The sequence below is a fragment of the Lates calcarifer genome, linkage group LG16_LG22, assembly GCF_001640805.2.
Source record: "Lates calcarifer isolate ASB-BC8 linkage group LG16_LG22, TLL_Latcal_v3, whole genome shotgun sequence".
In the NCBI taxonomy this organism is placed as follows: domain Eukaryota; kingdom Metazoa; phylum Chordata; class Actinopteri; family Centropomidae; genus Lates; species Lates calcarifer.
The window spans coordinates 4626946-4640813 of record NC_066848.1 but is presented as its reverse complement, the minus strand read 5'-3'; the positions used below and the strand labels follow the sequence as shown (position 1 = coordinate 4640813).

General features: G+C 42.8%; 3 protein-coding genes across 4 annotated transcripts; 1 reads left to right on the top strand and 2 right to left on the bottom strand.

Annotated features, from left to right (window-relative positions):
- Positions 1–2014: 2014 nt before the first annotated feature.
- On the bottom strand, positions 2015–6928 carry nsmce4a (NSE4 homolog A, SMC5-SMC6 complex component). 2 transcript variants are annotated; one of them, XM_018667051.2, is made up of 12 exons: positions 6910–6928; positions 6013–6118; positions 4976–5222; positions 4804–4884; positions 4412–4542; positions 3443–3591; positions 3069–3168; positions 2847–2937; positions 2671–2765; positions 2525–2573; positions 2346–2431; positions 2015–2234 (listed from the first exon to the last, which is right to left on the bottom strand). In XM_018667051.2, the coding sequence occupies exons 3-12, from the start codon at positions 5178–5180 to the stop codon at positions 2175–2177; spliced, it is 1047 nt and encodes a 348-aa protein (XP_018522567.1). In that variant the 5' UTR covers positions 5181–5222; positions 6013–6118; positions 6910–6928; the 3' UTR covers positions 2015–2174. The 2 variants fall into 2 exon arrangements, with proteins under 2 accessions (XP_018522567.1, XP_018522570.1); XM_018667054.2 differs by lacking the exons at positions 6013–6118; positions 6910–6928 and adding an exon at positions 5585–5786.
- Positions 6929–10432, top strand: LOC108877116 (coiled-coil domain-containing protein 177). Its single transcript, XM_018667049.2, has 2 exons — positions 6929–7076; positions 7626–10432. The coding sequence occupies exon 2, from the start codon at positions 7767–7769 to the stop codon at positions 9462–9464; it is 1698 nt and encodes a 565-aa protein (XP_018522565.1). The 5' UTR covers positions 6929–7076; positions 7626–7766; the 3' UTR covers positions 9465–10432.
- Positions 10433–10653: 221 nt separating this feature from the next.
- Positions 10654–13823, bottom strand: LOC108877120 (zinc transporter ZIP9). Its single transcript, XM_018667062.2, has 7 exons — positions 13536–13823; positions 13112–13217; positions 12650–12814; positions 12486–12554; positions 12014–12099; positions 11797–11931; positions 10654–11706 (listed from the first exon to the last, which is right to left on the bottom strand). The coding sequence occupies exons 1-7, from the start codon at positions 13629–13631 to the stop codon at positions 11443–11445; spliced, it is 921 nt and encodes a 306-aa protein (XP_018522578.1). The 5' UTR covers positions 13632–13823; the 3' UTR covers positions 10654–11442.
- Between the last annotated feature and the right edge of the window lie 45 nt (positions 13824–13868).

Sequence of the window (13868 nt, the reverse complement as noted above, 5' to 3'; positions counted from 1 at the left end):
CCTGACTGTGCATGTAAGAGGCTGCAGATGCTGCACTAATATTGATCCACCTGTAGCTTTGCTTTATATCTATCCAAACCTTTTACATTCATTGATCATCTCATCTTTAGTGTGGGAAACACCTTCCTCCTCCCCTATGCCATGTCTTGCTAGATTTGGCAGTGACTGACATGTAAGGACAGCAGCGGAAACACATTCACACAACCACAAACCTGCTCCAACAAAGAAAAACAAAGCAACCATGCAAACTGGAGCAAAATGTGCAGATTTAAAATGTATTTTGGACCCTCTATTATCTGCCATCATCACAAGCCATCTTCAGCTGAGTGCCTGGTCTGTGGAGAGAGCAGGCTTATCATCCCTATAAATAACACTGATTTGATCAGCTTTGTTTCTGACAGACATCACGGCACTCTCAGCAGAAACATCCCTCCTATTTTGCCTTGCAGGCTCCACCTTACTCAACTGTAACTCAGGCTTTTGTCTAAATGAATCTAACACATGTACATTATCCATTCTCTGTGAGATTTGCCAACTTGCCTTCCATCTTCCTCCACTACAATCAGCATCAGCCTCTCACCCTCTCTTTATACTCAGCTCCTCCCTTCCTCACCCCCTGCTCTGCATCTCCACAGCTCCTTTTCCCTGCTGACGTCACCCCTCCTCCAACACTAGAGTGCACCTTCTCTCTCTCTGCTTTTGCCTGAGTAAGGACTCAGCTCTGGACCAGTAAAATCTATTCTGCCTCCTCGAGCACACTCTCCCTGCTCAGTCAGACAGGCACTGATGCTACACCGCAGACAGCCTCTCTGTTCAGCACACTCCCCCTCCTCTGTTTACCTGTCTGTGTGAGATTCCGATGCAGCTCCCCATCTTGTATTCCATGTCCTCCTCTGGTGAAGTGACTCTTGCACTACACGGCTGGCAGAGCACCTTTCTGCAGAACTGCATCGTTATCAGTCAGACTCAGCATTGCCAAAGCAGGCAGATCTCTGCTGGAGCTACAGAGTGAGTGTGTGCACGCCTCTGTGTCTGTGTGAGTGTGTGCCTCAGTGACTAATAAATGCTCTGCACTGCATTGCCCGTGGTGCGCCTGTGACATATATTTTCAAGGCATTGTTATATAAAAAAATCTACACTGCATAAGGAATCCAACCTAATAAAATGAGTGTGAAAAAGGGAGCTACTCTTTCCAGCCTCATACGCAGCTGAGCCTCAGCCCACTGCATGGGTGAGCAGACTGCTTTGGAGGGAAAAAATGCTCAGAGAGGGAGAGAGGAAGAGATGGGAGGCAGCGTAAAGGGTGCCTGTGCCTTTAAAAGACCCAGGAGATGGGAAGGATGGTGATACATCATCGTGATGAGAACACACGAAGATACCAGTGTGTTCATCCAACTAGATCTGATCACTCAGTTCACTCAGCCAAAATAGAGCAGGAGGAAAATTATAATAAAATGAAAATTATACAAATTAGACTGCACAAATAAAGGCATTATTGTTTCTTTTATTATTGTTATTTTTAAATTCCCTCTACCTATTTGTCATAACTATTCAAAAAATTGTGGCAGATTGACCAATTAAATAATGTTTGGACTGTTAAAATCTTCAGGCGTGTATAAATTATTAAAATATAATCTGTTTAGTCATTTAATCAAGAGTTAAAACTAGAAATATTATTTATCAGCCATACTGCATAGCACTTACTATTTCTCTGGAAATGAATCATGGACATAATATTCACACAAATGCTTATATGTTCTTTGTCTTTTGGGGAAATGCACGTCTCTTTAAATAGTACTGTATTTGTGATGCAGTTGACTAGTGACCCAGGTTTCCCAGTCATTTCTACTAACATTAACAGAATATGTTTCCATTCACTTGAATTGGACAGTGGTCTCAGACCTCTAGACCCCACTATATATTAAGGTAAGTGTATCAGAAATCAGAAGACTAATCAATAATGTTCAACACCTTCCATTTACACATGCTTAAAATAAATGATAACAATGCCAGCTTTATCTTTTCTCTTTTATTATTGTAACATCTAAAAACAGTAAAAAAATTAAACAATTATAATTTAGTAATTTAGTCATTATTCAGAGCTTTAAAATTACCAGCAACACACCTAAAAACAATTCTGGTTTCAGATAACAAAGAGAGATGTATTCCCTCGCTTATTCTGTGTTTGGAGGCTGAATCATTGTGTCTCTGATGTCAAAGGCATCTATAAGCTCCTGGTAAAGAACAAACAGAAGAATAAAATTAAAACCAAAGACATAGAACAAAGATATTAATAGAAGGTACTCTAGATTAAGTCTCTTGTGTTCAGGCCAAAAGCTGCAAACCTTCCACATTTTTGGGCTGATAGAGATGATGCACTGTTTACGACTGCATGATCCTCCAGCTTCCACCTCCCCCTCCTCTACAGGTGCTGAGACACAAAAATACACAACAGTTTACCCGGGAACATTTCCTTTGTAACTCCTCAGCCAGTATAATACAACAAAATGTGATATCTTCTCACCTATACAGGGCAATTTGGCACTATCCAGATACATTCGTGCCAAACCATCCTGCAACACAGACAACGCAATGTTGTCACACCTGCTGACAGTCACTAGAGGGCAGACAAGCTCAGTATAAACAAACTGGAAAACAGGCAGAGCTTACCCTGATCAGAAAAGACGTGTGGAAAATGTTCTCTACTGTCCGGGAAAACGAGCTGGGGTCAATGACAAACTCGTAATACGATATTGGTGATGTTGCTGAAAGAGAAGCATAGACACGTGGGCAAATAAAAATTACAAAATACTGGTTAATGTCTGCAAGGTCAACTTTAAACTCACGGTCATCTTGGTAATAACTCTTCAGGTATCCTAGGATCCTTTCCACCTCTTTCTCTGTTGCTTCTTGATGGGACTCTTCCATTTTCTTCAGCTGACAGACAACATGAACATGATGCAGTAAGAGGTAAGTGTTTTAGTCATTGCTCATACTTGTAACTGCTTGCAAAAGCACAGTCACAGACACATAGATAACTGTAGCCATCAAAGTGTAAATTTAGCTACCTGAGTAGGCATTATCCTTTTGGCTTCCTTGCTGGGTGCTTTCCTTTGCCGTTCAGTCTTTTGCTTTGGGGGAGGTGGTTCTGCATGGAATGAGCCCATCCTGATGAAAAGAACCACAGGAAACATTTGAGACAGAAAATATTGATGAGCAACAGTAATAATGCAATAATTAAACAAAAAATGAAAATATAAGTAATAATGAATCTGTTACAAATTAACAGTTTTTAATTTTAGGTTTAATGTGCACTGGCTTGTGTGGTTTTTAACTGTAGAATTTAATTAACAATATACTGTCTGGGTGGGGTGCATCACAGTACCATGACTGTGCCTTTCCCCATTATAAGTGGTGATACTTCACATGCTGAGGCACTCACATATAGTGAAAGGAGGGTGCAGTCCTGAAACAGCACTCTGCCCTCCTGGCCACTCTGTGCCAGGCATCCTGGGGCAGGTAGCCATCAACTGCACCTCCGTTCTGCTCCTCCTCCCCGTCTTCTAGTCGGTTGAGACCCATGAAGGACAACTGTCAGAGAAGCAGAGACATCTCCTCATAACAACTGCATTACAAACACAAGTGTTGATATTTTTTTCATTGTATGATATTATGATCATGTCGCTGCTTTCTTTTTGTCACAGCAGTGAGCAAAAGCTCATGTCATGTCTTGGAGAAGACATTTTAATCTCACCAAATCTGGTTAAATAAACAGCTGATAATATGGTTGTGATGATACAAAACTATACTGCAAGATATTTGGATTGATTTATTGTTAAGGAAATTGACATTTAAGTGAGATTTTTAAATAATAAGACCAAATGGCCCTAGTTAGAACAAGGAGGTTCCCCATAATGATACAGTGTCGATGCCATATTTTTGGTTTCAATGTTTTTAGCTATTGTAACACAGTTGAAATGTTTTTATTAGTCTTATGATGCATGTTACATTATGTTATACATTTACATAGCAGGTATAACTGCTCTTATTCACTTAAATTATCAGAAAATATCTCTACCTGTTATACTGCAGGTACATTTAAGGTTGTTGGCACTGGACCGCTAGTTTAGGTAAAATACAGGGTGAGCGTAGTAACAGAAACAACCTAAGCATTGCAATCATATCACTGTGAAGGTATACTGTTGGTTTGGACTGGTTAATGTATATGGCTAATGAATCGTGTTTCTGGCCACCTGATGAAAGCAAGTCCACTACAGACTCTTCTTTCAGCTCTTCTTTGGCCTCCTTGTCTTTGTACCTCACACAAGGCTACATAACAGGATGACATGCCCATCTGCAGCAGTCATGACTCCTGAATACAAAAGAGTGTGACTTCTATTAATATACTCACAAGATGTTCAGCAAAAGCCGTGGGATCAAAAGCTGTGCCCTCAGCAAACAGTTGGCTTGCTTTCTCCTTTCCCAAGTCTGTGGCTACAACAAGGAGCTGGGCATCTAAAGCTGCTTCCCTCGCCTGCCGAACTGCCAAGGAAACACAGTAAAATCAAAATGACCAATCTGTAGTGCTGGGCAATGAGAATGATATGTAATTCACATGTGAACTGTTACACAAAATTAAACTACATATAAATGTGGGGTTCACACAGGCCATTTAGAGTTACAAATTAACCTAATTTGCATGTCTTTGGACTGTGGGAGGAAAACCAGAGCACCCTGGGGACAGTCAGGCATGGTGAGAACATGCAAACACCTGCTTCTCCTCTGTGGTTCAATCATACATACCATCTTTAAAAAGCTTGTTTGCCTGTTCTAAAACTTCTGTGAGTTTGTTGTTGGAGGGACTCAGCATGTCTTCTCTATTCTCTGGGAAAAATAAACACAAGAAGCACATACATCAGAGACTTGTCAACAAATAAACAACAACAACCTCAGCCTTCCTGTCCGTCTTACTCACGTTGCACGGAGTTGATGAGGTCTCTGTACTTGCTCCGTATTTCTCTCCTGAGACCCGGATCATTATCGTCGTCTTGTAGGTCAGCTGGGCCGAAGGCAGAGTCACCGTCGTCCCCATCACTTTGCTGTTGATCTCCTTTCCTGCGGCCAGCAGAGCCATTCTGCCGGGGACCCTCCTCGTCACCACCGCCTCTTGCTCTCTTCATCTCTAGTCGATGTGTAGTTGGGTGATGTGAAAGGGAAACACGCTGACGCAAAATAAACAAGATTTGTCCGTTTGTCAGAACAATTCTGAGTGTAGAGATAATCTTTACTCTGAGGGATGCTGTCAAGTTTTTCGACGTTATTTTGCGGTGTGCAGCACTAACAGCCGGTTTTCTTAAAGTTTAGCCAAAGACGAAAAGAAAAGTCAAGATAAAAATCCGCTATTCTATCTTATTTACATGGTAGGGCGAGAGCAAACGGTTGCAGATGTCGGATTAAATAAAAAACGAGTAACGCAATGTGTTCAGTATCATTCATTAGACTAACCGGTGTCGTACTGCATTCGCGCTAAATGAGAATTGTCCATAGCTAACATGAGCTAACGCAAAACGATATTGCTACTTACCTAAAGTTAACTATAAAGTTAACGTTACAATAATTCTCAACGACACAGCCTTGACGTAAGTGCAAACAGAGTAATAAGAGGTTAGGAAACATGCCAAAGTAGTTAAAACTTCCAAACATAACAAACAAAATAACAAACCCTGACCAATAACTAGCCAAATTAGAAGTAACTTTTGCCTGGCCAGAAGCTAACGCCAAACCGGAAGTACTGAGCAATTTACCATCTCGTTTTTGTCGCCTGCATCTTTGATGTGAGCTAACGTTAGCTGATGTTAGCTAGCAAGATCAGTTGTGTTAGCAACTCAGCCGTGCGTTAAGACTTTTGACGCTGGTGTCCAAAGACAGATCACGATAAAAGTAAACTCATGGTATGTTCTGGTTGTTGTTCTACCAGGCCTACCAATTTTTCTTTAAATAACTTCAACGTACCTGGTTAGCAAACAAACACAGGGCGCGCCAGGAGCATTTCGTCGATGTTGAAGATGAAGTTGGTTTTGTATTAGTGGTTCTAATGGTTCTAATCCGCGAGAAGAAACTGAAAGTGAAAATTTTTACAACAGACAAGTTACTTCTGCCTCATAAAAATGCATAAAACTAAGAAAATGCATATATCAAACAGAAATACTGAATATCACACAAGTAAGAATGAAAAGCGCAGTGAAATAATGAATAAAGAAAAGCAATTATTTGGTGTGCTGTCCTTATAATGCCACATTTCAAAGCGATTAGATAAACATATAAAGCAATTACTGCATCACCGAGAACCCAATCTGTGATATTGTTATCAAACCCCTAACTTCCAGTAATCTGGGCTCACTGTTGATGTTTTTGAATTAGATATTGATGCGAGATGATCTCAGTCTCAGGTTTGAGCACATTATAATCAAAGAGGATTTACAATAGGGCGGATTGTATATATCAGTTTTCTTCCCCAGTGCTTTAACATGAAAATTGTATTATTATTTTTTTAAGTTTGGAGCAGAAATAACTGCCATACGTTCTTAAAATGGAATTCACAGCATTACTGTCCACTCATAAACTGTATGAGTGAGTAAAACTAAAATTTCATCAGTTGGAAGTTATAACTGCCTCACGAAACTGCCCTTAAAAAACATTCAACAAGCAAATTCTTCAAAATCGGCTGAAAACTTATTATATTTTAAAAGCATCACATACATTTAATATATATATTATTTATGGCAGGCTTCAAGTCAAATACTCTCCTCTGAGGTTACGAATGTCTGACGAAAGTGGAACTAACTTCAGTTACATCAGCCGGCAGTCACCATACATCATCAACGAGGCGGTCATCCCAGGGTTACTCACCGGTAGATGGCGCACCAACGGCTGCCCGAAAGTATCTGACGTGAGGGAGCCACTCTTTAGTTGTTTTGTTGTCATGGTAGCCAGAAGCGTCCCCTCCGTCACCCCAAGCTGTTACTGCGTTTTTACGGATTCTTTAGTTTTCTTTACCACGGCACAACTTTAAAATGGTTTGTGTTGTTTTGATGTTTTTGTTTAGTTTTATTTTGTTTTGGACTTTTTTGTTTCGTTATCTTTTAATTAAAGGAAGTTAAACCATGTTTAGTTTTAAGTATAACACAATCTTTCACGTTTATTGATTTGAGAGTACTTTAGCTTGCAAAGTTACATAAAAGCGTCTTAAAAATTTAGTATGATAAAAGTTGCTAAACTTCTCCCTTTTAGTAGAGTCTTTCTTGATTTATCATAATTTGTTTTAGGTTATATATCTATCATTACATGATAGATACATTATTGTTTTATACCCAGCCTAATAGCCTACACGTATTTATTATTTAACTCAACACAACACGCTACATGTGAAGTTCTTCTGGTCAAACAAGTGAAATGTATTTCTTATAATGCTAAAATGTAATTCGAATTTAGTTACAAGGGAAAAAAGGTAAAACAGTTGTCCTGATTCTTCTCTGCTGTTTTCTCCTGTTTGTATAAATAAAGCTGTTTTGAAACATTTAGCGGAAACATTTCAAGTCTACATTTCGCTGTCTGTAATTTGTTAGAGCCGAGGTGGAGACGCAGCTGTAATCCCTTCATGACCTCTTCGTGTCGGAAACCCGACGGAATGCGCAGGAGCACGGGAGCGGGACACGTTTTGCACATCTGAACGTTGCATTCAGGTGTTTTTAACTGTGTGTTTGAATATGGGGCAGCCGAGGTCCACTGCTCCTGTACTTCGTTTGGACCTGAACAACTTCGACTTGGCCGAGGCAGAGAGGAGTCGGTATGTTTTAATGAGCCCCCGCTCACTGGAGTCCTGTGCGCGGCACGGTATCAAACCTGTTGAGCTTCTACTTAAATCACTGAACGAGCTGATGGCTGAGCAGAAAGACGCGCCCTTCGAGGCGGTGAGAGTCATGCACGAATCCTACGAAAAGGAGAGGATGAAGCTTTTACAAATGTGCCGAGAGGAGAGGGAGAGGATTATCCAGGGGGACAGGTGGCCAGGCACTGACAAAGTCTCAGGCCTGGAAGCAGTGCCTGCCACTAAATCGAAGGATCACTCACAGAAAACAGTGTCCATCCCATATGCAGATCTGTGCATCAAAGGGAAACCTGTTAGCAGCTCCTGTTGTTCTGCTGCTGGTAACAGAGAGCCAGACAGAAGCACAGTCAGCAGCCTCAGTCTGGGAGACCTCAGACACTCCCCAGCTGCTGAGAAGACACTGGAGAGGCTCACCAAGGACATCAAAAAGGAGATGTGTGTCACAGTGTCAGAGAGAGACCGCAAGATAGCAGCTCTCATGCTGGTGAAGCACCAGGAGGAGCAGGCTCGCCTGAGGCTCTTTCAGCAGGAGGAGCAGGAGCGAAAGGAGGCCCGTAGGCAGGAGGAAGTTCAGCAGGCTCAGGCAGAGAAAAGGAGGAGGAAGAAACTCAAGCAGAGTATGCAACGCTGGCATGAGGAGCTGGAGGCCCGCAGGAGGATGAGGGAGCGTCAAGAGAAAGAAAAAACGGGACAACTGGAGCAGGAGGTACTGCTGCAAGAGGACCGCTGGAGGAGGCTGAAAGAGGAGGTGGAGGCGCAACGCAGTGAAAAGATAGAGGCTGCACAGAAAGAGGCAGAGGAGCGCAAACGCTACCAGGAGAAGCTGCTGAGAGAAAGGCAGGAGGTGGAGAAATGGGAGAGAGAGAAGGAGAGACAGGTAGCAATGGAGAAGGAGCAGAGGGCCAGGAGGAGCAAAGTGTTGCAGGAGAAGAAGGAGAGGAGGAGGCTCCAAGAGGAAAATCACAAGGAGATGCTACGACACATCCTGCTGAAACAGCAGGTAGAGCAGCAGGTGGAGGAAGAGGAGGCACGGATGAGGAGAACCCTTGAGAAGAAGCTGCGGCTCTCCTCTGAGAAACGTGCGCAGGCTGTAGAGGCACGGCTGAGGGAGCTGCACGAGCGGGCCGCCCAGGAGGAGGAGCAGATTCAGAGAGCGCAGCTGAGGGCCAAGCTGCAGAGCGTCCAGCAGCTCACACACAAACAGATCCTGGTCCAGCTGAGCCAGCGTCGCATGGAGAGAGCCGCCCTGTACGCCTCGGACCAGCACAGGAAGAGAGCTCAGCAGACACATCAGCGCAACAAACGCAGGCAGCTCTGCCACCAGACGCTCAGAGAGAGGATGCAGAGAGAGGAGGAGGCAATGAGGAAGGTCAAAGAGAGCTACCTCTCCATGAAGGAGTGGAAGAGGGAGAGGCTGCGGAGACAGCGAGAGCAAATACAGATGGAGGCGCAGGCACTGGCGCGGGCCTCCTTTCACATGAGGGAGAGAGTGAGACAGCAGATACACAGTCGAACCTTTGATCAGATGGCTCTGGAGGCTCAGCTGACTGCCTCCATGAACCACATGAAGCTATGAAGGAAATGATTTACTCCTATCCTGACTTAAGACTCTCCACATCTCTCACACTCCTCCAGAGCAGTTTAGAGTAGCAGCTGCAGTAAAATAAGTGAGTTCAGAAAGTTCTAGAAGCAACACAGAAAAAACATCCTGCATATCAGCAATCTAAAAATGTAGCAAGGGTGTGCCATAGAAGTATGTGAATGTGTTATAACTGGGGTGCTGCTCTGAATAAGCTGCATAGGGATCCTGGAACATGCCATGGATCATTATCATGTCAGAGCTGTTTTCACAGGGCCTCAGAATTTAGTGCTCAATGTGCAGTACGGTTTGTATTGAATGATCCAACATGACACTGTGTAGTATTACAGCCCTTTCTTACTGGTGAAGGGGAAGGGTTGAATTTTTAACTTGGAAAGTTGGGCAGCACAGGTGAAGGCTGCAGACCGGAGAGTGAGGGGTTAAATTATAGTCTGCAGCCACTGGGGTGCTTGAAGGCTGACATCAGTGTTTTGAATTTGATATAAGCAAGCAGCCAGTGGAGTGCAGATAGGGAAGGAGGGGTTATGGGAGAATTTGGGGAGGTTGAAGATGAGCCAAGCTGCAGCACTACTGCTTAATGTTTAATTCACCAGTGTGATCTTCTGACATCACCATGTCTCGCTAGAAGCTTTTTTCATTTTTTTAAAAAAACATTGTATGTATTAAGCTAAACTTTTAATTAAATTACAGAGTTAAAGCAGAATCAATGTTAAGCAGAATGAGATTTGTAGATGTAGAATATAAACAGCTGTTACTGCTTCAGCACTTGATTTGTTCTGGACTATGACAAATGGAGTGAAATTGAATTTAGCCATTAGTCTTGTGATTATATATGAATAGCACAGATATTGTTTTGTATATTTCATTATTTGCCATAACTTTATAGTATTTGGATGTGTTTTATAATATTTTACATATGAATAAATGATATACTGAGTGCAAAATGTCTTCATCTTGACAATTTGTTTCTATATCTGTATTTAACACTGACATGATTCTTCTATGTCCAGCTCTGTAGGGCAGTAAGGTAGCAACATGACACTTTGACTATTAAAAATGAATTAGCATCAGATGATTTACCTCTGCACCAGAGAATGTGTCGTGAGGGGAAAACTAAAAACAGCAAGCCGTGAAGCTGTCAAATAGCAACTGTAACACAAGCAGATGTTTTTATTTCATATTTTATTTCAACCTCTGCATTCACTAAATAATTAACTGACAATGAAGCAGGAAAAATCATCAAGATTTAGATAACCCTAATTGTTGAAGTGACACAGGGCAGATATTCAGATAGATGTGTTTACAGTGCCTACTGTCTGCCATCTGTTTCTGTTTGACTCACAGATCATCTAACAGATGTAAAGAGCAGCTGAACTACGCATTCTTACAGATGTTCCAGTTAAGTTGTACTGATAAAAACTCACCTTCAAAACTAGAAAAAAAATTTGTACAGTCGCTCAGAAATTTCACATCATTTGTCTTTTGTTAATGTGTACTCAGCACTGAAAGTCTGAACCTGTTTTTGAGCTCCTGACTGTACAAAAAAATCTAAGAAGAAATAAAAAATGTGTGACCTAGATCTCTTTTTGTTTGGGCAACAGACAGTGATTTGGTTACAGATATGGAAAATGGTGGTTCCTGTAAATCTATCCAGGTGCTCAAATTTAACCATTGAACATGCCATGTCCTCAGAGAGCCTTGGCAACAAATGACCCCCTCTTTGTTTTCTTGGATTGGATACTCAGTCCACTGAGAACAATATATTAGCTGTTTGATTTTTTTGATACACAAACTATAGTTGGACAGAAGACGCCAGGTAAACTCTCTCCAGAGGCATATTTTATCTCCTCCATCATTGTGCAATATGGGTAGTTTACACTGTAGATTATACAGGTGCTCACAGTTTTCCTTTCAGGCGTGGTAGCACCCTGTCCTTTGCCCTGACTTTCCTGTCTCAGTCGTCATGCAGCCCGAGAGCCAGCACCATCGGGAGCCCGACCCCGAGGATGAGAGTGAGGCTCTCCAGGAGCCCCAGGTAGCGCTGCTGGTGGGTCTCAGCTCCGGTGTGCTGCTGGAGGTCAGGGGAGGGCTGGCCTGTTCTGCTGCTGCTGCTTATCTCTGGGAGAACATGTGCTGTGGCCACATAGAGGAAAGTCCCAGCTGAGAAGAGCATTCCCACACCTGTGGCACTGAGCTGGTTCTGAGATGAACTGCCAGACTACAGACACAAACACAAATCAATCAAGTCAAATCAAATAATGATGACTAGACTGCATAATTCAACTTCAACTTTTAGCTGCTTTCTTACTGCATGTAATATGAAGTAGGTGGTGATGGCAACTATAGGCGATGCAGCAGAAAAGGCCAGCAAATGTCCCTGAATGTACTTCTTTTCAAGGCCTGCGTGCATCAAGAAGGAGACCAAACCAAAAGCTGCAGGCGCCTAGGAGACAAGAAGGATGATTCAGTCTGTTGCAGCTTGTTTGTGATCAGTACTAATGTATATTTCTCTCAGAGAACTTCACCTTGTGTAGAATCACAGCAAAAAATACTATGATTTGCACTGTCACTTGGCCCGTGGCTACAGCAGCACCCAGAGCAAACCCATCAGCTATAAGCAAACAAAAATCTGGTTAATGGTCACATTTGTGCTTCAGGCAATGTTTGTGTATTTTCTCTGCAATATTACATCAAACTGATGGAGGGTAAAGTCTGGTTTGATGTGTCTGATTTTGCCTTGCTTTATGTCAAGCTTGATCTGAACTGAGATAAAGCCACGAGGCAACACTTTGAACTCAGAAAAATGATAACATTCAAAACATAAAAGACTCAAACAGTGAGGGAATCACATGCTGAGTCACATGACGACTTTAACAGCTCCAGTGCTTTGCTGGGAATTTTCCATGCTTGTGACCTGGAATTCCCTGAAACATCATATGTTCCCTGGGCAAACACAAGTCAATAGAGATGTGCAGTAAATATTTGCTATATACATACCTGCAGCATGGATAACAAGCCCTAAGGTGGCCGTGATGCCGACACTGTTAGGCAAACGAGTCGTTTGGTCTGAAATTGGACATTGCATATGTTATGATTAAAAAAAGACGTGGAGCGTGTAGAGTGTGCAACGCGAAGCTGCTGCCAGAGTTCAGCCAACTTGCCACGCATGGAAATGTAACTTCCGATCTGATCCACTACAAACATGAAGGTGAACCCGAAAGTTAAAGCCACTCCGATGAAAAAACGAGGTGGAAGGCCTCCCTCTGTGGAAGTTGAGTTTCTCTCACTGCCATTCAGAGCGGGGGGCACATCAGAGATGGAGGATGCTGCAGAGAGAAGATGAGGGACAGGAAGAGCTTTTGATCACATCCACATAAAAGACAACAAAGTAGAGAGGCATAAATGAAATTTAATTACTGAGCCACTTTTATGCCCATGTGTTTCATCACTCTTTTCAAAGGCTCAGTCAAACACAGATGTAATGTTCATGTGGGGGGGGACAGTGTCTGATCAGTTAGCAAGACAACCAACAGAAGGGCCTATAAAAATAAATCCTGCCAGGTCTTCCTTGAGCTTGTTCTCATGTTTGTATTTGGGGAGGGAGGGTTATACACCTTGCTCACCTCTCCATGACTCATCCAGTAAGCCCACTCCCTCTGGGATGGTGATGGCCAGCGCGGTCCCACACAGGAGTCCTGCCCCCAGGATGGAGACAAACTGCAGACTTTTCTGAGAATCGACACATGATTTCAGCTGATTAGTCGGATCCTCCCTCACAGTGTATCAGCGATTCATTTGAAAGACAAAGCAGATGGGCCGATTTCTCGGTTTTCCACGACAACAGGAAGATAATTCTTCACAGTCTCATTCACAAGAACGTTCACACACATGAAACATCACTGTGATGCGGCCAAGTGTATGGGAGCACAAATTAAAGTAAACACGGCGGCTTAAAATGAAGTTTGATGCCTTTCCAGTCACTGTGGCATCGTGACTGGATAATTTGAGGGCTTGAGGATAAGAAGAATAAAAAAAACAAACTCTTACCTCAGAGAGTCTGAACAACAGTGGGATGAATCCAAGTAAAAAGCAACCTATAAACATCGCAACCGATACAAAAGTAACAGTTAATCCCTCGTCCATGGCGACGACGACTCAGTTTCCCGATGCGCTACATGTTAGTGTTGTTTACAAAAATCTGACTGTCTGTTCTCATGAAGTGTGCATTTTATATGTGGGATGATAGAAGACATAAATGCCATTCTGCCTTTCCACGTCGCACCTCGGTCTCCCTGCTCCTTCGCACCACGGCAGCAACTTCCCTCCCAAGCAGCACCCAGTGTCGGACACTCAGAACTGCAACCCGCCCCCGCCAACCTC